A 23,593-nucleotide genomic window follows, 5' to 3' on the forward strand; every position below is an offset into this window, starting at 1 on the left:
AGCGCCTCTCTCTCTCTGTGTGTGTGAGTGTGAGTGTGAGTGTGTGTGTGTGTGTGTGTGTGTGTGTGTGTGTGTGTGTGTGTGTGTGTGTGTGTGTGTGTGTGTGTGCGCGCGCTTTAAAGTTTGATGTGGTTGTGTGATAGGACTGGGCACTGCAGTGGACAGACTGATGTATATGTGTGTGTGTGTGTGTGTGTGTGTGTGTGTGTGTGTGAGAGAGAGAGAGAGAGAGAGAGAGAGAGAGTAAAGGAGAGAGAGATGCAGATAGTGAGCAGATTCTTTTGTTGTTGCATCGTCATGCTTTACAGTAGATCCCGTGTTTGTGTTCAATCCAGTGCACGTGCATGCATGCGAATTCCCATACTTCTCTATGCATGCGTGTGTTTGTGTGTGTGAGTGTGTTCCTGTGTACATCTGTGTGTGTATCTAAGCGTGCAGCTCCTCGAGCCTGTCTGCCAGTGTGTGTGTGTGTGTGAGAGGCTTCACAGTCTTAATTAGAACTCACACACTAATCACATTTCCCACACTGCCTCCAGCCAGCAGTGATTAGCCCACATAATAAATGTAAATTCTGGGGAAAAAAAGGCAAAAAGAACTTTTTTCATTAATGACCAGTCTGCTGTGCAGAGGGGCAGGCGAAGCCACAGATCCTATTAGGGGAATGAGGATGAAAAAAAATGTACTCATATATATTTCTTCAACTCATTTACTGCATGAGGTGATCATATCCAGGGCGAGGTAATAAGACTGTAATGAGCAGGAGGGCAAGTACCCCTAGAAGCCTTTTCCTGCTAAGAGACGTCTTTTCACACATGAAGAATATTAATATTTTTCAGTTGACTCCGAGGTGATAAGAGCTGTGGGTGCGTTTAATCATTAGACTATTGATTGATACGGGTGGGAATAACCAATATTATCACGATACTTGAGTCAGAATACAATATTAATGTGATTTTAAACATGTTGCATTATGTTGAGTATTGTGATACAGTATATAATGACTTATTACCTTTTTTTCAGCTGCAAACATAACGGATGAGGTCAGGCCATACAGGCCAACACAGGGACTGGTTTCCAGCATTTCATTCAGTCTGCAGAAGACAATAATGATATATAAATTGCTGCCTGGTCTCACTTTATGCACCTCAGCTCCCTCAGCAATACTGTGTGAGGTCACATTTACATTAACAATGCATAAAAATGTAATAAAATTACATTTAAATATGTAACGTTAGATTAACGCTAGATACAAATTAAGTGCTACCGAAATGATCTAAAAAACCTTAAATTTACAATGAAATGCATTAACACTTCATCGTAAAACCATGAAAACAGCATATTTAAAAAAACAACTTTAATAAATAACATACCCGCAGAAGACAAATATGGCAGATCAGTTTCCTCCTGGTCTCACTTTCTGCACCTCAGCTCCTAAACAGCAGATTTTACATATGAATAAAGTGAAAAATCTCCTCAGCTGCAAACACAGACCTCCGTTAGTGTGTGCTCACAAGAGGTCTCAGCACTTAGCAGAAAATCACACTTGGTCTTTAAATGAAAGGAATTGGAAATCATAATTCTCTTGGTATCTTGATTTTTTATTCACAAATGTTGTTTTCTTAAGACCTCTCCCATATTTATTGTTTTCCTGCTTGAGATTAAACTATTTAAAAGATCATTGAAATATTGGGAAAAGGAAAAAAGCCCTGTATAATCTGTATAATCATCTATGTGCCCCAATTCCTGAATGACCACTTATGTTTTACAATGTTTTTTTTTTTCTATTGTTTGTATTGTGATTTACTCTCTACTTATCAACTTGCTACATATTTTAATTTGTTTGATTGCTGCCTTGGCACAGGTCAGTGTATGTGAATGAAGTGAACAGAACCATGATGTGCATTTTTTTACAGTTTGATATTAACGGTCAATAAAGTTTATTTTTAAAAAAAATCCTGCCAACTGAGACTCTTGCGCATGCTCCTGCAGAGATGCCAATTGTGCATGCGCTTGCAGACCTGTGTCTGCAGCCAGGTGCCTCTCAGAAAGTTACACAAAAACTCATATTTTACTGTCCAAAACAAGAGCAAAAACTCCTGCAGACTGTCACACTTACTGCGGATATTTTAAGTGAATGAATAAAACAACGTTTTTGTCTTTGTTTGTTTCTTTGCACCCTACTCCGACAAACCTGTCACAAATTCAGATGTGCAGAGATTCTTTTAACAGTCCAGAACAGCACAAATTCACAGGGTAACGTCATATTTACTACAGTTAACAACGTAGACCAATATTTTACAACTTAAATGACTGTTTTCAACATAAATAATCAAATAACGCAGGGGCGTTTTCCCACATAACTTACCTTCAGAAATGCAGAGCAGCACTGTGAGGAACTGAGGGGAGGAGCTACGGGAAGCCAGGAGGTACCTAAGTCATGAAATGCAAAAATGATCATTTCTACCGGAAAATAGAAATAAAAGCAAATGAAAATAACTCACTTAGATAAAATTCACAAATACTCGTCAGAATATTTAAGTTGAAAAAAATATATACTGAAATTATCAAATGTTAACTGGAAATACAACTTAATGTAAGGCTTTTATACTGTTACACAGATGATGCCCCAAAAGGAAAACTTTGTCTCTTTATAGCCTAATATGATTTTCATCTCACTTCAGTCATTTTTGATACAGAAAAATGAAGCAGACTGAATTTATGCAGTTTGACTTCTGGGTCAAAGCACGGCACAAAGACGATAGGCCATTTTAGGCATATACATTAAAGAGAAACTGACCCCCACGTGAGCATCTAGGTGTGTTGGTCCAACTTTCAGACTAACATGTTAACATGTATTTTAAGTATGGAGCTGGCACCAGGAGGAAATTAGCCTAGCTTAGCATAAAGGCTGGGAGCAGGGCGAAACCATAGATGTATTTAAAAGATCTGGATACAGCATGGAGGAGGAGCCCCATTCATTCCTATGAGAGATGCTCAGTAATGCATGAAGCAAAAAAAAGCTATATTTCTGCGTTATGAAAGTACCTGGATCCTCAGCCATAAGGCTTACGCATAAGAGAACTACAGCGGCCGAGCGGGTAACCTCCGCCTGCAGAGCGACTGACTTTCGGTTTAGCTTTTTGCTAGCTTAAATGTTAGTCTAAAAAAATGTTATCTTGCGGCTGTCTTAGACTTTCCAAATGTTATTGAACTGATGGCTTAAATCTAAATAGTGAAATGAGTCATTTCATGCGGGGGTTCGGCACTCGCAAAAAATTATCCACTGATTTACAGACGTCTATTTCTCAAAGTTAGTCAATGGGAAAAAGTCTTTCTGGGCCCGTGGACATTACGTGATGGACTCAGACAGTGTAATTCCACTTTTGGCCATATTTAAAATTTGCATCAGAGCCTGGGGCCTTGGGGGAAGCAGATAGCGTTGCTCTCTCCAGAATTCCTCCAAATTTCACTAATTCATATGATGTTTCTGTAATCTAAACTCTAACAGAAAGCTTATCTCTCTGCCCAGCACTGGCAGTGCGCTGTGCATTTAGGGCTATAAATCAAGGTTACCCCAACTGAAGCTGAGGCAGAGTAGGCAAATAATTAAGATGATCAAGACAAACCAAGTTGGCACCATCATGCATATAGATGCCTCGTTGAACTTGACCTGTCATGTCTCCTCAGAGGTGGAGCAGTAATTTTCCAGATCCACTCTGCATGCTGTTTCAGTACAGTGCTGACACACTGCTGGCAGCCGACTCCCATTTGGAGGCGGCGTGTGAAAGTCAGCGGAGACGTTCCCTCAACGACGCTATTTCTTATGCTTGTAAAAGTCACATTCACTAACAGGAGCTGTGCTGTCTCATAACCTGTGTGGGCTCAGGTACATGACAGTGCATAAGAGGAGCTTGTGTGTGTGTGTGTGTGTGTGTGTGTGTGTGTGTGTTAGATAGTGTTTAAGACTGTAAACTCAGCAGAGCTGTCCTGCTCTATTTCCTCAGCTTCTCTTTTCACCTTATAATAATCAATAGCGGGCTCTGGGCTCAGTTGGCATGGCGACAATAGATAGATCAACATTACATTACAGATGAGGCCTGTCGCCAGCCTGCAGGGACTCAAACACACTTCATTCTCCTCTCTTATTCTCTGTAGTCCCTCCTGTCGTCTGTCTTTCTCTGTCTCTGGTCTGCCACTTCCCTCCATTCAAAACAGAGCGCCTGCTATTTGCATTCTACATGCATATCTTTGTAGACGTCTCACTTGTCGAGGCTCAGTTGTGAGGCATTTGTGTGCAAATACAATCCACCCCAGTAAAGGTGTTGTGTTTGTGTTGTCGGCCTGCCCGGTTCATTTGTATTAATATTTCAGCTCCACAGTGGGCTGTATGTAGATGAATTATGTAACAGAAAGGCGTGCGGCACGCAACAGCCATTTCCACTTCATCTCAATCTCATGGCGTCTTCATCTGTTTGAGGTGTGCTTAAAGTGAAGGATCGAGGAAGAGAAGCTCAGGATATAAAGAGCGGATGTGTTGGTGTGTGTGTCCCTTCTTTATCTCCCTGCTGTTCACCCATCATCATTATCGCTGGAAGAAACTCTTTTTCTCCTTGAAAACAGCCATATTGATTGTTTCTGGGGACATAACCCCTCAGCGCGTGCACGCCCGCACACACACGCACGCACGCACGCACGCACGCACGCACACACACACACACACACACACACACACACACACACACACACACACACACACACACACACACACGCACTCAACCATGACAGAAAACACCTGAATGTCATCTGCAGGTTTTATTTGACAGCAGCAATATCTGGTAAGTCAATAGAGACATAGTAGATTTAGCTTGTATATGAATTATACAGTATATTATATGATTCAGCCGAGCACACAATATATATAAATGAGCAAATTTAGTAAATACAAATGTGTGGAGAACTTCACAAACCGGACAACAGAAGACGAAGGGACTGTAAATTATTTATCAGAGGCGTAAGGTAGCTGATATGTTTTTTCTTTTATTTTTTATCTTGGCCCTCCCCGAAGGTACAAATATTTTTTTGAGCCTCCCTGAGTGACAAGGGGAAAATGCACGATGCTTTCTCCACCTTAAATGACCATCATTTTCACATTTACATCAATATTGGAGTCAATGCAACAAGCATACAGGGGGTGACAGCAATGGCCAAAACAAACAACTTATTTTCAGATCTAAAATCAATCAAAAAATCAAAAAATGATGTGTTGTAGACCCATCGGAAATTTGAAAATTTGATGACAGTGATTTATGGTGTAATTTGGGGAATTTTTCAAGAGAACATATCTTTCAGACCTGCCAGACGGACTGAGGTTTAGAGTGTATTTGAAACTTTTGAAACTTGAGCAAATCTGCTTAATTGCTTTCAAAAACATTGTGGGAAGACAATGAGCAACTTTAGAAATGACCCAAAAATTTGCTACAAATTAGTACAAAGATACATGAAAAATACCTCATAATTAGCAAAAAATGAAAGCAAATACAAAAACAAACAAGGAAATTACCTGGAAAAAAATTAATAAATCTAAAAATATTATACATGGTGTAACACATTTTGAATATATAATTCTAATAACCATAAATATAGTCTCTCTTCTTTTTTTTTTTTTTTTAACATTATCAGGTTAATTTCTTGTAACCTTTTACCAGTTTCTTGTAATTTGCTCTTTTCCCATGTTCATGAAGAGAATTAACACCTATTTGCAAAGGTTTTAATACTTTACTAATTTACTAAAGAATTGAGCCCATCCAGGTTTCAAATAGTTAAAATAAATACAAAATACAACCATTTAAAGTTACACGTCCTTCCCCAGTGCCAACAAAAATACTTGACATGCTTCCCCTGTTTTGCACCACCCCCTCACACCTCATAAATAATGAACAGTTCCTAAGAAGGAAGCAAAAATGCAAAGTTTAGAGTAATGCCCATACAGGAAAGTAGTGGTCTTTAAAATGAATTAATTGCATGTTAATATCCCCGTTTATGATGTATGGAGCAGATCCAGATTTTACATTTCCATGATGGCACTCGTGGAATTCCCCTTTAAGACTTCCATTAGCATCTTGATGTAAAGCCTGATACAAATGGTCTAAGAGGTGGACTGCTGATGTAGGGTTTCTCCGGCCTTTGCAGCTTTAATGAATGAGATGGTCAAGAGGAGCTGGCAGGAGGTTCCAGATTGAAAAGTGCAGGCCGAGGTCTAATGGCCCTCTCTGATATTACAGTGCCGTGGTCTCTTGGTGTACAAATAAAATGCATCCAAATGCAATCCACACCAGAAAAACCCTCATACATCACTTCTGCTTCACCACATTAGCCTTTGATTTTGTGCATTTCTTTCAGATTATATTGTGCTTACATTGTGGGCAGGCTTTTCACACACTGATTCAGCTAAAACTTAATCAATGTGTCAAAAAAAGGATTCGGATTGACACGTCATTTCCATGTTGTCATTTTTTTTTAAATCAATAAATAAATTAGATAGTTAAAATAAGTGATTCTTCTATTTAAAAAATAAACTCTTAATTTCACAGTGGTGTGTAAATATATCCACTTTGATTTATAGATAAAATAAGAATTTATTTTACATTGCTAATAACAGGCAATCACAAAATAAGCTAGGTGCCAGCTGGTCCCAATACTCACAATAATTTTTCTATATTCCCTCTAATAAGCAACTCTTATTATGTGGATTATTTTCTAAGACACTGCTGGAGAAAAAAAATGTGCTGTTTCATCAACCCCTGCACCAACAGATCAAGGCCAGTGCAAAAGTGCACAGTGTCATCTGAATACATATTAAAGGGACAGTTTACCCAAAATAAATATAAAAAATCTCTTACCTGCCATTCATTGGTCTAGATCTTTCTGGTGTGACACAGAAATTTCTCTCCAGTATAATGGGACTAGATGGCACTCCTCTTGTGGTGCTCAAAGCGCCCAAAAATACTTCTGAATAACTCAACAGCAATGTCTCGGTTACTTAAGACAATTCACAGACCTTGTAATGAGCAATTTCACGTAGAAACAATTTACTTTCATTTTTGTTTTGGCACTTTGTGCACCATAAGCAGAGTGCTTGCTAGTTTGAGTATACTGGAGAGAAGGCAGACATCTCTAGAGCCGATATCTCCAACACTTACCAAAACAATCTGGACTAATGAATAGTGCAACAGGTAAGAGGACAAATATGTATTTTTTCATTGGGGGTGAAAACTGCCTGTCCCTTAACTGTCCCTTAAAGCTAGTAGATGATGGATTCATAGGTGGTAGTTGAATACACTGCTCTCTCTAAAGGCAAATAAGACATACAGCATGTGTTCATATAACAAATGTAGACATAAATAATGGAGGGTATCACTTTACAAGCCTTAATCATAGACAATCACCCAAAGATGAGGTAAATTTTAAAAAAAAAAAAAAACATGTTGCCGAGTCTCCTTCAACAAGAACAGGATGTGTGTATATACTGTATAAATGTTTGATGCGTCTGTAAGTAGTCGTTAGTAGTGAGCAGTCTTGTCTTACATTCATTATGTTGTTTAGATGCACTCAAATATAACAACATGTTCTCATCCCAAGTCGTCACATATTGCCACTCTGCAGTGGACATCCGCGTCTACATATTACGCCCTAGGTATCCGTATGTGTCTGCTGTGCACGTTCCGGGATGCTGCTCCCGTGATTTCGCTACCGTGATGTCAACAAAAGCAGATGGTGGGATTACGTTACATGTGGTTATGTTTAGGCAACAAAAGTACATGGCAACCAACACAAGAGTGTCAACAAAATCACACGCTGGCATGGATGGTTAGGATTAGGAAAAAGAGACACATCGTAAGGTGTCAAAAATTCATGCAGACTCCTGCATGAAAGTCCAGCGTTTGCTGGATCCATAACTATCCATCCCACCTGCCCCATAGGGACCTTTGCGCCCTTTATATTATGTTGTTACTGGCAGCGTTTCAACCTGACGCCTTCCAGCGGCGTATCATGCAGACATGACGGGGTCTGTCCAGCTGTGCTCTCAATCGACCATGACCATCTGCTCATATCATACTGCCGCGGCAGGTGCCATCCGGCCGTCTGCAATCGGTTCTGTCTGGCTGCGTTCTAAGCTGACGCTGTCCAGCAGCATATCATGCAGACACTAAAAGTGGCTTTTGGCGTCGGGGTCTTACGCCCAAAGAACTGCAAAAGCGGCAGCATTTGACGACTTCGGAATGTGAACGGGCTGAATACACAGTACAAGTTCAGCCATCAGAGATGTCCCTGTCTTTTTGTACGCTGCCTTTACACGTAGAAGGGAAATCCCAAACAACCCTGAACCATCGTTAGAGGATAGAAATACAAACCAGTGGAGGTTGTACAATACCCACCGCTGTAACCCTACTACATTTATTGATCCATGATCTGGGATATATGAGAACATGGCCATTTTAAATAAGGGAATGGTATCCTGTAAGCAAAACTAGCCACCACAATACTCTGGATTTGGATTCAAACACACAACAAAAGTCAATATTTGAGAGACACTCGAAAATTCTACTTTCACAACATTTCCTGACCCTCATTTCCACATGTCATGATTTATAAGTCCCACTTATTGCTAAGGGGCATCAGTTAACCATGATAACCAATAAAATACACGATAACCAGTAAAATACTCAAACACTTGACCAGTTCACCATCTGCACCTAACTACTTTTACCTTTTGTTCAAAGTTATTATTAGTCATCAGTGACTTAATTGTGTGGTTGGATGTTTTTTTGTCAGCAACTTTCAGATGACGATACTAGATTTCGGTGATGATGCTGCTGACGAGCCTCTGGAGGTCCTGGGTTCTGCTCTCGGTGGTCTTCAGAACCTCCTCGTGGTTTGCCTTCTCATAGCTGTCATAATCTGTCACGACCTTGTTGGTGATGAGGGACAGACCCACGACACGCAGGCCGCAGTGACGAGCCACCACCACCTCTGGCACAGTGCTCATACCTGGACAGAGACAGGAAGTGTGGTTCAGGTGCACTGACTTCATCATGAGTATATAAGGTAATAATAATAATAATAAGAAGAAGAACCTGAGGACTGCCCCCTGAAAACGAAAGATTCAAACCATCAGTTGGATCACCACAGTCGATTGAGATTCTTAAGTCAGGCAGTCATTTTTTGTTTGTTTTTTGTCAGTCTGTTCATTGTACTGCTGAGGAAATTTCAAAGCTGCAGAGTCAGCGCTCCTTGCTTTCAAGCTGCTCTCCGGGGTAAAATCATTACACTACGTCAAGTTGTCCCGTCAGCTTGGTGAAGATGTCTTGCAACTGGTACAAGCAGCTATGGACCCAGACCCAGCGTGAGTCTGAGTGAGACGGAGGCAGCTGCCCGGAAGACGCGAGTACGCTTTGCCCGGTCAGGCTGTAACTCAGTGATACTCAACTTACTTTGCTTGGGGGACACTTTTGCAAAATGACAGGACGCCAGGGGCCAGTCGCAGCAGCCCCATATGTGTTTATGGGATTTTAGGACATTTTTCAAATTCAGGTCGTTTCTAGGATTTTTGGACATTTCCAAAATTTTAGGATATTTCTAGGATTTCAGGACATTTCTTTAATTTTAGGACTTTTTTTTTATTTTAAGTACATTTCTAGGATTTAAAGATGTTCCTGGAATGTAAGGACATCAGGGACTTAGCTAGGACGTCAGCTGGGGGATACTGGGTATCCTCCACTGGCACTTTCATTTATTTATTTACAAACAAGCTCTGTTTTGATGCTGTTTAATAAGCCTTTTTAATAATGCCTGTTTAATAAATACCTTAAGTATACTAAAAATTACAAAAATAATTCCCAGTGTGAATGAATTTACTTTTATTCTGAATTAAAAAATTGTTAGGGGGCCAGCCAGCACCCTGTAGGGGGCCAGATTAGGCCTGTGGGCTGAAAGCTGAGTATCTCTACTCTAAGGTAACACTCTCTTCTAATTTGAGGAAGTAAATTCCCAGCAGCTTTATACTACACAGTCTCTGGCTTCTGCCTGATATCTAGTGTCAACAAAAAATATAGTTGCTCATGTCCGATCTGTCATTAGTAGTTAGCACATATGAGCTCATAAGGATAACATAAGATGATTTCTATAGTAAATGTAGCTATAACCATGAACGTCCCGCTAAACTCTAGTCAAAAATCTTGCAGTTGAATGAAGCTGCTTGATAGTCTGTATGAAAAATATAAATTATCGGTTTGTGGTTGTATGATCTCCATAAACCCATCAACTTGCTCTATGTCTTTGATGTGTTGTTTTTGTATTTTTAAAATCATCATCATATAATCATATCATCAAGGTCCAAAAATTTTGCAGGTCTGTGAATGCAGCGCAGCAAGTGCAGTTTCCATGACTTCCTTTTTTTCCTCTGTAGCAGTTTGTCACTCATGGGGTGGATAATTGATCTGTAATTCCCTTCACAGCTTATCAGATCACATCAATGGATAAGACAAGTGGTTTGCAGATGATTGTAAGTGAATGCAATGTTAAGTTTCACTTTAAATGTGCCTGACACTCTGCTGTGATGCCTTTGTCCCAAATGCGCTATAAATAGCTGAACGCATATACATCCCAATAGCGCTCCTAATTAACAGTGCAGCTCAAAAAATCTATTTGTGGCAGAGGATGATTTGGTTGTGGCAGTCTGCCACAAATAAATGAATGTGTGGGAAATTCTGAGGGAGACAATCAGGCCATACTGTTCGATTTTTCTACTATAAAAATGGATGCTGTGAAAATAATGGGAGATGGCCCAAATGTAAGGTTGGTCTGAAGTGTCTAAGACAAAAAAAAATTAAAGAGGTATTGGCACATACCGGACAATAATAGCACATTGGGTCATATTGCGAAATTCAAAAATATGAGGTTGTTAATGCAGTGGGAGGTGGTCCAGATGAGATTTGAGTAAAGTGTCAATGAAACTATATGAGAAAGCTATTTACTATTCCAAAAAGGTCTCTTGTCTTAAGGTGCCAGGCTTCATGACATGAAAATAACACCTGTGCAACCCTTGTCAAGCTTTATCCTGCATTGCCAAACATTGCTGTAAGGTTACTGAAGGGGAATCTCACTAAATGTATGAAAATCGTAATTAAAAGTATCCACAGCTATAGCTCTATTTGTTTACATTTTGGTAAGTCTGCATCATGGAAAGTCATACCGCTTTACCTTCCCATTTCAGGGGGCATACTATTGCAAAACTGTGTTGTATCTGTTCTCATGCGAATAATGAATTCATTTGGATGACTGGATGCTAAGGTTCATCACCAGTTATCCTTACAGTACCCACCACAGCCACTGTTATCGAAAGGTCAGCTGGCCACATTTGGCTGTGGTGGGATCAGCATTGATTTCTATTCATCTATAAAGCTTCGAAACAGATGCTTTCTCCCTATATTTTTATCCCTTTTAACTCTAAACTCACATATATCTTAGTCGCAGAATAGTTTGTTGCTCCACAATCCCCAAAACAGAACTAGGTAAAATTTAACTCTCTTAAAATGCATCTTATACATGAAATAATCTGCAAAGGAACTTAAACTTGGACACTTTTCCACCATTACGGCAGTTCAAATCAATCATTCATATCTTGTTTTAATTGATTGTAAATGTTTTTAATTATACTTCTACATGTTTATTATCTTGTATTTTTAATTATTCTTTTTTTTTAATTTTAGCTATTTACACTTCTTTTCATTTCTTATTTTTTGTGGCATTGTACAATTTTATTTCTATGTTAACTGTTATTTACTTTCTTGTTGATTGTTTTTGAAGTCTTTTTTCATGCAATGAACAACTGAGGGTCTCCCTCAATTAATTTCCCAAGTCTTAAATAAAGGTTTAAAGTCTTTTCAATATCCCTTGTAAGCTGTTGCAGATGCACTATCGAGAGGCAGTCCGACAACACATCAGCATCCCTTTAAATGAGCATCAAAGAGCTGTACTAACCGACAGCATCGGCCCCCAGCAACTGCAGGACTCTGCACTCTGCAATGGTCTCATATGTCGGTCCAGCCAGCATGCAGTAAACCCCTTCCTGCAGGAAGCTGTCGCAGTCCTTCTCTACTGCTGTTTGCCTGGCCAGAGCTCTCAGTTCTCTGTCATACGCATCCGACATGCAAGGGAAACGCACTCCAAACCTGGAGAGACATGAAACAAATGAAAGGGACATTGCAATGAGACAGGTGTATTTGATGCACAAGTTTCATTTCCAGAGTCCTGCCTCGGTGTTTGGGCTGTACCTGTCATCATTGTGCCCACAAAGGGGGTTCTGCCCTGCAAAACCCGGCATGTTAATGTGATCCTTGATGAGCATGATGTCGCCCACATTGTAGCTGTCATTGAGTCCTCCCGCAGCGTTTGTCACAATCAGAGTTTCGACGCCCAGCAGGAAGAAGACTCGCACTGGGTACGTCACCTGGAGTGACAAACACGCTGTGCTTCAGAGACAGATAAAGTTGTTTTTTTATTGTTTTGATGCATATCATATTATTACAAATGGGAGTTACAAGACAGGGTTCACCTGGGAACAACAGAGGAGAAAACACATCATCACATGAGGAGCCAATATTTTAAAAGAGACAGCTTCTGCAAACGTTGATGTCAGTCGACTCGAGCGTTTTTATGACTGTCGGTCTCTGTTGAACTGTGCATGTCTCAAACAGTTGTGGTTCTGTACTAACCTTTATAGGGCAGCCGATGGCCCGTAAATGACTGTTGTTACTTCTCACTGCAGTCACATTTGGAAATTGCTTTTTTCTATTTCACATTTCTCTGAAGCTTGAATTGCCTGTGAAAGTGTTTTGCTAGTTAGTGCAGAAATGTTTTCAAGTACCCCTCTGGTTTCTTGATAAGGTCACAGCTGTCATTTTGGAACATTGGCCTGTTTGATATGAGTTTTGCATATTATAACAGTGAGCTGGGTTGTGAGTTGACTTGTGGCCTTGTTAGTGATGAAATGTAAGCACTGTAAGCTGCACATGTAACAGCGGGACTGTTGGTAGTTACACTGTTGCATGGGGATGTTAATTAAGAGTGGACTCTATCAAAATATTTGCAGTGTTTTTGCAGAACATTATGATGTCATGGTAAAGTTGACCTTTTGAATATAAAATGGTAAATGGACTTGCATAGCGCCTTTCTAGTCTTTTGACCACTCAAAGAGCTTTTACGCGACATTCACGCATTCATACATTGGTGGCTGAGGCTACGATACAGGCAAAATGAAACATTCACATGCACTTCAAGGTGGGATCAAGCCTCTCTCGACCCACTCTACCTCCTGAGCCACAACAATGTCAGCTGACAGATGTCATCGCTTCACTATTTTATCCAATTAAAAATTAGTAGAAAATCTGTCATTATTATAACATGTGAGTTAGGGGCCGTATCTACCAAGGTGTCTTTTTCAGTAGCCAGTGTATTGTTTTAATGCTTTGCAATGGGAGCACTGTGTATTCATGCCGTGCTACTTAACGCCAGCAGCATGACGAGGCGATCAGCACAAAATCCACACAGAGTGACTCATCGCTCTTCTGGTTGGGTGTTTTTGTTTCAGAGCGCCCAGACTTGAAAAATGTTAAACTTTGGGTAAAACACTGCGCTCATCACTGTCACACTTCAATCACAGTGGAGGAGGGACAAACAGCCTACTATGAACACAAACTGTCACACATGAACAAGCGCTGATCAACAACAACAATGGAGGGGCAATCTGTTGATATGCTGTAATATACTGTATATGTTTCCTGTAATGAACGCACACAGACCAGCTGGCCTGTTCTTTCTCACTGCACGCTTCAGCCGTCCACTCATCCAGTGCAGGTACTTTACAACGAGCCGACATGTTTGCTTCCACGGATATTCCCGTATCATAGCAACCGGACGCAGCAAAAGCTTCTCAGTTGAAAAAAACAACAACCACTGCGCTTCCAAAGTGCTCTCAAACACTCCAAGCTGGGCTTTTTTCTAACGAGCACCTGCCGTTTCAGCTGTTAAAAAACACTTTGGTGGAAATGTTTGTGAGGTTACAGTGACCTTTAACCTTTGTCCGCCAAAATCGAATCAGTTCACCCTTGAGTCAAAGTGGACGTTTGCGCCAAATTTGGAGAAATTCCCTCTATGCGTTCCTCAGGTAATGCCTTCACGAGACTGGGACAGACAACCTGAAAACATAATGTTTCCGGCCACAAGGAGGCATAAAACCTCCTGACAGACTGACATTAACTTAAAAAGTTATTCTCATCTCATCTGATCTTTGGTTCAGTTTAGGATTTTGTTCAGTTTGCCCAGAAAGTTAATATATAACACATATTATCTGGTTAAAATCTAACTCATATGGCTTCTGTGGAATCAAATCTTTTGAAGTTTAACTCAGTTTATGGTGATTCAGCTGGAAGTGTTGAAGGCTCAGCTGGATACAGGAGGGCCGTAATGCATCTGGCTTTCTATTTCTGTCCGTATGGAAGTGGATGTTATGATTCAGTGCGGTTATATGGATCATTTTATGTGGAGATGGCACATCACAGCTGGTAATAAAATAAATAAAACCAGGATACAGTGTCTCCACAGGCCAAAGGCCAGTCCCATATCGCCACTATGACACACTGGGTGGTTTTCTCACTGTCATCACAATTCTGATGCTGATTATTCATCTCACACAGTAAGTTGTGAGCCATACTATGGTCTGTCATATACCAAGTTTATACAACTTAACATTATAAAATGAAAAGATAATGACTGAGGATGAGATAAAAGCTTAAGTGTCTGTAAGAGCTGTTTACTCTGAAGGGGAACTAAATGAAATAAAGTTATGAGCTTTAACCTTGAGCTTTAAAGTTGTTACATTTGCAAAATGAAAAAGAAAAAAATGTCTTTTACAGGTAATTACAGGTACAAAGACTTTAGCCACAATTATCAGGCCAATGCAAGAACTGGAACTTAGTAGATCTTGCAAAAACTAAAAGGTGTGTCCTTCCGTGACAAGAATAACTTAGTTAGTGTTTGTATATGTCTGTGGTTTAAAGGTTAGGCACACACACACACACACACACACACACACACACACACAGTTGTGAAGGTTTTTCTCAAAGTTATTGACAAAGTCAGAGTTTAAACTTCCAGCTTTAGCTCAGTTATCCTGTATAGTATATCATTCACATCAGCAAGGTTTCAAAATACCGAAGCAAGTTGGCACATGACAGACACCGAGACAAAAAGCTGCTCACGAGGCAACTCAGAGTGTTTATCAAATGGATTTGTCTGCATCTCTGCACCAGCCAGTGTTCACGTGGATATCATTCAAATTTCATTTATTAATTCATGTATTTCCGGCAATACCAATAACAAAGTAGACAGGTCCAAATGAACCTCTGAGATCAAAAACATTATTATGTTTCTGAACGGTCCACCACTTAGATTCAGACTGAAATATCTCGACAGATGTTGGCTGCATTGCCATAAGATTTAGTGATAATGTGATTTTCTTCCTTTAGTGGCACAGCAAGTTAGAATTTTCACTGATCCTGAGAAATATCTCAATATATATTAAGAGTGGCCCAGACATTGTGCAGCTGAGGGATGTCAAAAGAACTGATGTTCAGGTACCAAGTTAAAGCAAAAGTTCTGAAAACGAGACGATACTTGTTTTTCTCCAGTACCTGATAGGGCAACACATACACCTACAAATGTTCCAAGCAGATTTTCAATTTGTGAAATACTTTTGAATACATTACCAAAAAAAAAAACACTAAATGTACTGTAGCTTACCGTGTATATGTTGTAGCCCTCGTAGAAGTGGAATCTCCCCTTCATGCAGACACACTCACGACCCCCCAGCTTCCCAAACACCAGCTTACCGGCATGGCCTGGCACTGCAAAGTGCAGTATGAACAGCTGTTTATGCACAGAAAACTTCCAAAAACTTAGAATAAGTTTTAGGTGAAAAGCAATTTGTCAGTATAGCTTACCAGTGCTGGTAGGAAAACGTGGAATATCCTCATAAGGGAACACAGTCTTGTCTTCCAGCAGGTCAGCCAGACCGCCGAGGCCTGAACCACAGATGATGGCGACTTTAGGACGCTGCTCAGTGTGGGCCAGCAGCCAGTCTGCTGTCTCTTTGTAATCTTCATAACTGTATCTGAAAGTAATGCAAAGAATTTTTATAATGTTAAATATTCAGTGGTGGAAGAAGTATTTGAAATGTTACTTAAGAGTGAGTGAGTAAAATCAGTAAAATGTGCAAAAAGTACTAAAGTCAAAGTACCCAATGCACACAAATCTCTAAAAAAGTGCCCCAAATCCTCAAAAGTAGTAAATAAATATATATATATATATATATGAAAAAAAATAAGGTAAGTCCAAAAAACAGATTAAAAAAACAAACCCCAAAATTATGAAAATGAAAACCAAAGAAAGACTTATCAAAATAGTTGGGAATAATTTTTCTGTAAATCCTCTGAATGAATAAATAACTTATAATTGCAGCTGTTCTCGTGAAAACGGTTTACTAATTTAATTAATAAGAAAACGTCATATTTTATAAACTCGTATAAAAAATACACTATTTCTGTCGTAATACAATATATTACAATATATCAGTTTCGTTTTAACCCTTTGAAACCTGAGAAAATTGTCTTGATTTCTTACAAGAAGAATGCAGTAAATAACACAAAAAGCACCCAAATTAACATGAAATTAGTAAAAAGTAGAAGAAAATTAATTAAAATTATTGAAAAAAATCAATCATTCAATAAATAAACAAAAAAAAGAAACAGAAAGCAGAAAAAACAAAGCAAAGAAGATATGGGAAAAAGTGCCTAAAATTTATAATAATTATGGAATGTAATAATGAAAATTATAGACATAGTTTTTTTTTTTTTCAAATTTCTAGCTTTTTTCAAAAAATTCTAAATCTACTAATTTATTAATATTGTTGAAAATTTTCATACTCAGATGCTCATTTCCCTTTTTCAAGTTTTTGAAAGAATTCAAACCAAATTTCGTCAAACAACAGTAGGCCAACAAGAAAGGTGATATAGCTCCAGGTTTCAAAAGGTTAAGTTAAAAAAAAGAAAGAAAAGAAATTACATTAAATCGAAAAGAATTTCCCCTCGTGGATAAATAAAGTAACTCTTGTTTATCTAAAGTTATGAATAGTCTACGGTGGCTCTGAGAGTTCATACAGACCCAAAACAAGCAAATGAGGGAACATATCCACCAACTTGTCAACACGCGCGCAGCATTTACAAAACGTCTTCACCACCTGGAGGACACACAGAAACAGCAATCTGACGACGCACGAGCACACTAACTCGACCACACACGAGAAGATCCGTTTGACAACACACGCGCAGCATTTACCTAACATCTTCACCAACGTGACGCACGAGAACGTCGATTTCAATGCGCACGCGCAGCTTTTCAAACAGACCGTGCAACACATGGGAAAGTGTTTCCGGAGGACGCTAATAAATGATGCACATGGCGCGCTGTTTTTGTTTTTAGCATGAAGTTGTTGAAGTCGGCTATCCCTCAGTGGTTTTGGAAATCGCCTGGATTGTAAGTATATATATGTATTTTGCTTATTTTAACATTGTTTTCACATGATTTAGATATCATATTTTAACCTAGCGTTAGCCTGTTGCTAATTATTAGGCTTTTGTTGATTGGAGATTATTTGAAGATAGCTAGTTAACATTTCCTAATTTTAAACTGATGAACAGAGGTCCTCTGTGTTGGATTACTGTAACTATGTCATTACACACACAAAAAAATCCACGACTTTTCCAAAACTTCCAATGATTTTCACTAATTTCATGACTTTTCAGGCCTGGAGAATTTGATTGTGAAATGTTATGACTTTTCCAGGTTTTCCATGACAGTGGGGACCCTAAACTTTCACAAAGGACAGCGACCAAGACAGCTGTGTTACATCAATGACGCTTCAATTTAAGTGTAAGTATGAAGGCAGTGTAAGATTTCACTTTGCATCGTAGCTTTAAAATATATATATATTTATTACCAGTCGAGCTTAGATTGGTGAGGGTTCCCATGGTTACTGTCTCCAACTGGCAAATCAGATGCAATATCCCACAGGCTTTTTGATGAGGGAACCAGTTCGAAACTAACTTCTGTGTTACCCCACAGTAAAACGTCATCCCTGGGGCACTTTGTGTTGTGCATAGTGGGCTACACTATGGACACTACTGTCTCTGGACAGGGTCATTAGCGTTTTCATGCCGGCCTTCGTAGTTCTACTACTACGTGGTGGGCAACCTATGGCTCTGGAACCACATGCCACTCTGTAGCCCCTCTCCAGTGGCTCCTGTGTCTCTGACTAAAAATTAAATGGAAATAAAAAGCGATTATTTAAAAAAGATTTTCATTCAGTTTTATCATTGTTATAGGCCTAAAATTACTCTTGCATTTTTCAGTTGCAAAAATGTGTAGCCTGTACACAGAATATGAAAATGTACTAGCATTTCATTAACTAAAATATTCATCATATTTCTGTGGCCTTGGTGCCTTTTCTGCTGAATTTTGCCAAATTTCAAAAGTGGTGGGTAGTCCTGAATCAAAAAAGCTTGACTAGCTATGGATTCCAAATCCAAATTATCAGAAGTCTCAGAGGAAAATGGAGAAGTTGATCGTGCACGGATAGATCTGTTAATTTTTACCACCAACACTGCAAAGTTAATGTAACAACAAACAGTGATAAAACATATTAATGAGTGCTCATATAGACCCATTAATAATATTGATAGGCTAATTTTGACTGTATGTGTTGTGTTACCTTCATTTTAAGTGAATTGTTTTTTGTACTGTTAGTATACATAAAGTGCAAGAGTGCATAAAACAGCATCAAAATAGAGCTTGTTTATCAAAAAAAATGCCAGTAGAGGATCTCCTGCAATCCCCGGCACAGATCCTAGCCAAGCCCCGAATGTTTCTGTTTACACAAACAATTCCAAATAATGTCAATAAAAGTGCATTTTCCTGCTTGGTTAAGAGAGTCATAGTTACTCCTGCCGTTTACCCGCGCCTCATTGAATTTCTTCACCTCAACATTCAGAGCACTGGGAAGAAATCACGTCATCATCATCATCATCGCGTCAGCACTCCCTATGGGGCTTTGTGATGCTTTGTTTTAACTAACAAGCCAGTCCAGTATTTCTGGTTTACTGACAACGTCGCGGTTTTAGCAAAAACCAGATCTGGTCAAGCTAGTTGGGCGTGCTGTGTTTGTCTAAAAATGTGTGGCAGGCAGCCACTCCGCTCTGTGCTCTCATGCCTGTATACAAAGTTCTGGCAGCACCACGGACAGCTCTGCGAGAACCACAGAAAATCCTAGAAACGTCCTGAATACCGAGCGATGTCGTAACATCCTAGAAAACTCCTTAAGTCCTGCAAACATCCTAAATCATAAAAATGTCCTAAAATCTAAGAAACATGTACGCGGTGACTGGCCTCTGGCCTCTTGTCATTTTGCAAAAATGGCCCCCAGGCAAAGCAAGTGGAGTATCCTTGTCCTACATGTTTGGGACATGGTAGAAGTTTTGTTCTGCAACACAATTCCTAAATGCTACCAAATCCTAGACTTAACTAGACCTTTAAGCAAAGTAATTCAGTTTTGTCAGTTACCTGCAGTTTAACTTGCTTGTCATCTATTGAGGGATCTGAAAATATCTATTAAGGTTAAAGCCAGTGGACATAACATTAGCCAGTTTCATAACGAACGGTGTGTATTTCACAGATTATTTGATATTTAGTGTACCAGCCATGTTATTATTCAGGGACACTGATTTGATTGGAAATGCCTCGAGGTACTACATTACACAAAGTCTGAAACAGTCTGTAATTCTGGTTATAAATCTGGTTGTAAAGCTATGTCCCTGTTAATGCTTCCTCTGTGCCTCAAGCTTCGTTATTAAAACACAATGACACTTCAGGCTGCAGCCTTTACCGAACCAATCTGAGAGCCTGATGATTTTGAGCCCGTTTTAGAGCTGCCGTCTAAGACGACAGCAACATCAGGCAAGTCCTGGGTTTTCAATCTTTCCACATTTCCTCCTTTTCTCCTTATTCAACACTTTAGTACCTGAGCAAATTGGCTTGATGGGAATAAAAAATATATATATATGGGAAGAGGGTGATGAGCAACTTCACAAGAAATGGCCCATAAATTAGCAATAAGTAAGTTAAAAAAAAAAGTTAAAAGACAGACAAGAAAATGACCTCAAGAAAGTGCTTAAAAATACATCTTTTTCTGCTAAGTAATTTAAAATATATTATTAAGAGTATTACAAATACAGTTGACGGCACTTTCCCTGTTTTTTTTTTTTTTGGGAAATCTTATAATTGCCCCTCAGCTAATTTTCAGATAATTTCCTTGTCAGCTTTTACTATTTCTTTGCAGTTTGCAGGAAATCTCTTGCCAAGTTGCTCATTATGTTTCCTCTTGTGTTTTTGAAAGAAATTAAACCAATTTTCTCAGGTTTCAGAGGGTTTAATGCACTTGTAAGGAGTCACAAGTTGTTTAAAAGGTTTAATTCAACCTCAAAAAGAAGCTTGGTAATCTTTAATTACAGTAGGTGTGTTTTTACCTGGGACAAGGTGAAGTGTTTTTCTGTTGTCTCTAAAATTTGTGAAAGATTTATTAGGCAACAGGTGATTAATTTATTCTACAGCACAAATTACTTCAACACAGTTGTTGTATAGAGGCCATTGCTGGCCTGTCAGTTGCAGAGGTTTCCCTCCACATATTTCTTCAGGTGGTAATCGCAGTTATACACACAGTTATACACACACTCAGACAGACAAACTGCTGTAACTTTTGCCGTTCTGCTGGTGCGTGATGAATCATAAACAGAGTCACTGCTGGTGCCAGCACAAGGTGAGGAATGAAAGACAGCAAGTCAGGTCACTTAACCTGGCAACTGAACAACCTCTTTATGTAATCAGTGATTTATAAACCCGAGAAATTAAAATGTGGAGACGTCAGCAGAGGTGTCCGGTGTGTGTGTGTAACATAGCCATAAACACCTCAAATCCAACAAAAACACAATGACATTTTATGTGTTTTATGATTCTGCTGTCATGTATGTTTTATGTGAGCATCACTGAAATGTTCTCATAAACACAGAGGATGTTAAAGGGGAAACTAATTTGACCACTAAATGTGTCCGGCTGCTGAAAAAAGCTAAAGTTCCTAAAAACTGACTAGCTTGTCCAAACCAGCATCTGGCAACTAAGAAAATATTAGGGATGCACGATAATATCAGCACATCATCTGCATCACTAAACATTTGCCTTAAAATGAAATATTGGAATCAGCCAACATGCTGATTTCTGCCGATTTCAAAAACCGATATTGTTTACATTTACAAAAATGTGCAAAAGTTGAAGTACTTTTTAAAAATAAATATTACATACATTAAAAAACATTGTATGTCCTGTCTCCATTTGCTGGTTGGCCATCATGAAAAGAGTATGCATAACGTAACGTTATTTCCACTACGGAAGAGACTTGATCACTAAAATTAGGTGGGAAAAAATGTATATATTAATATCAGTATATATATATATATGTGTGTGTGTGTGTGTGTGTGTGTGTGTGTGTGTGTGTGTATGTTTGTGTTTCATAGTAGATTAGCTCTAATCATACTCAACTTGCTTGGGGACCACTTCTGCAAAATGAAAGGAAGCGAGAGGCCAGTCCCAGCAGCTTCATACATTTTCTAGGTTTAAAGACATTTGTATTTTCTAGGATTTTAGGACTTTTTGATGCTGCTTTATGCACTCTGGCATCTTATGTATACTAAACGTACAAAAACAATTCCCAGTGTGAATCACTTTATTTTTTTTGTTAATCAGAAAATGGTTGGGGGTCCACCTGCCACCCTATCGGGAGCCAGATTTGGCCTGTGGGCCATAAGTTGAGTCGCAGGCTTAAATAGAGCAAAGTCCCTCATTTATGTCTTCTTTGTTCCCTTTTTCTTAAAATAATAATAATACTTTGAAATACTTTGTACAATTTAAAGTCCTGCAATGAAACTTTTACTTAAGTAAAAGTAATAAAGTATATTAAGGAAAAAGTACTGAACATATTAAAAGTAAAAGTACCAAATGCTGAAACATCTGAATAATAAACAAACAAAACACCCCCAAAACTCAGAAATGTAAAAACGAGAAAAAAACACACCCCAAATTCTAAACAATAAAAAAGCACCCTAAAAACTCAAAATGATTAGAAAAATGAAAGAAAAAACACCCCAATAACTCAAAAAAATATAAAAACAATTAAAGAAAAACAAACAAACCAAAAACTCAGAATTAATAAAAAGTAACAGAAAAAACACCCTCCAAAACTGAGCCAACAACAACAACAACAATAATAATAATAATAATAATAATAATAATAATAATGATAATAATGATAATAATAAAAAAACAAAATAAATTAACCTTGTATCAAATAATAATAATAATCAAACAGGTCTCACATGCCTTTGAAAACACAGTAAGTATTATGCAACAGCAGAGTAAGTGATTAAAGTCAGAGCAGGAAGTGAGCTCGTGCGCCTCCCTGGCTCTCGCGGAGCTGTCCGTGGTACTGCCGGAACTTTGTATACAGGCACGCGAGCACAAACCGGATTGTCAGCCTGCCACACATTTTTTTGGCAACCACAGCACGCCAGTTTGACTAGCTCTGGTTGTTGCTAAACTCGGAGGCTGTCAGTTATACAGAGACACGAGACATCAATTTGAATTGTATTTGTAAACAGAAAGCATACTTTGTTGTTATGACATCGCTTGTCTCGCTCATACCACCTGGGAGACACGATTACGTCAGAGTGAGAGGTGTCCTCCTGGGAGGAAAGCCCCCATATGCTACTAATCCTCGGTATAAAGCGCTCGTGTTACTGTATCGGCTCCTCAAATAAAACAGTCCGAACAAAGATGTAAACTCACTATTTACACAGTGCTGTCAACACCACCTGATATCTCTTGATATAATTAGGCAGCACGGTAGCCTTGACAACCATGAGGCTCATTTCACTCCGCTTCACCATCATGCAGCCTTATCTCTCTTACCTGCCGCACTGACTGGAGGAGGAGGAGGAGGAGGAGGATGCCGCTTCCATATCTGATGAAGAGCAGTTTACCGATAAGACTCTGTTTGTGTTTGTTTGATCGACGCTTCCTGTGCTCGGTTCACGGTAATGAAGCGGCTGATGGAGATCCTGCTGCGGCGGACGGAGTGCCGGAGGTCATAATGCGCGCCGACGTCACTGCGCACAGGGCGAAGGGGCGGGGCCTCAGCTGACTGCCGGTCCCTTTGAAGAAGACAGTAAATCCTATTTTCTACCAGGCTGGGCAGCTCACTGATCCGTGCACTGACCGAGGCAGAGCTGGGAACAGAGGGAGAGACAATGAGAGGGCAGCAGAGGGAAAGATAAACAGAAAGATGAAGGAAGTGATAAGATTTGCAACTTATCAGTGC

The 23,593-nt window shown here is 39.3% G+C and overlaps 2 protein-coding genes across 3 annotated transcripts in view; one reads left to right on the forward strand and one right to left on the reverse strand.

The window, feature by feature from the left end:
- Positions 1-4,797: 4,797 nt before the first annotated feature.
- On the reverse strand, positions 4,798-23,370 carry pnp6 (purine nucleoside phosphorylase 6). Of its 2 annotated transcripts, none has more exons than XM_042496262.2 (6): positions 23,185-23,370; positions 16,059-16,228; positions 15,859-15,962; positions 12,333-12,508; positions 12,040-12,230; positions 4,798-9,048 (listed from the first exon to the last, which is right to left on the reverse strand). In XM_042496262.2, exons 1-6 carry the CDS (start codon positions 23,232-23,234, stop codon positions 8,852-8,854), a joined length of 888 nt encoding a protein of 295 aa, XP_042352196.2. In that variant the 5' UTR covers positions 23,235-23,370; the 3' UTR covers positions 4,798-8,851. The 2 variants fall into 2 exon arrangements, with proteins under 2 accessions (XP_042352196.2, XP_087935879.1); XM_088079753.1 differs by lacking the exon at positions 23,185-23,370 and adding an exon at positions 17,313-17,488.
- The window catches only part of hydin (HYDIN axonemal central pair apparatus protein), a 48,572-nt gene continuing 42,516 nt past the window's right edge, over positions 17,538-23,593 (forward strand). The window contains exons 1-2 of the mRNA XM_088079754.1: positions 17,538-17,649; positions 17,959-18,045. The gene's annotated coding sequence lies outside the window, so the exon portion shown is untranslated. The remainder of the gene's footprint in view (positions 17,650-17,958; positions 18,046-23,593) is intronic.

This window comes from Plectropomus leopardus, chromosome 7 (genome assembly GCF_026936395.1).
Source record: "Plectropomus leopardus strain MGB_pleo_1.0 chromosome 7, ASM2693639v1, whole genome shotgun sequence".
NCBI lineage: Eukaryota > Metazoa > Chordata > Actinopteri > Perciformes > Serranidae > Plectropomus > Plectropomus leopardus.

Bases quoted from the DNA above. Each gene is read 5' to 3' on its own strand.
- pnp6 (XM_088079753.1), bottom strand. From the start codon at position 17,458: ATGTTAGGTAAATGCTGCGCGTGTGTTGTCAAACGGATCTTCTCGTGT. The intron at 15,963-16,058 runs GTAAGCTATACT...TGCACTTTGCAG, and splicing joins ACGTTTTCCTACCAGCACTG to TGCCAGGCCATGCCGGTAAG. The intron at 12,509-15,858 runs GTAAGCTACAGT...TTGTCACTCCAG, and splicing joins AGGGCTACAACATATACACG to GTGACGTACCCAGTGCGAGT.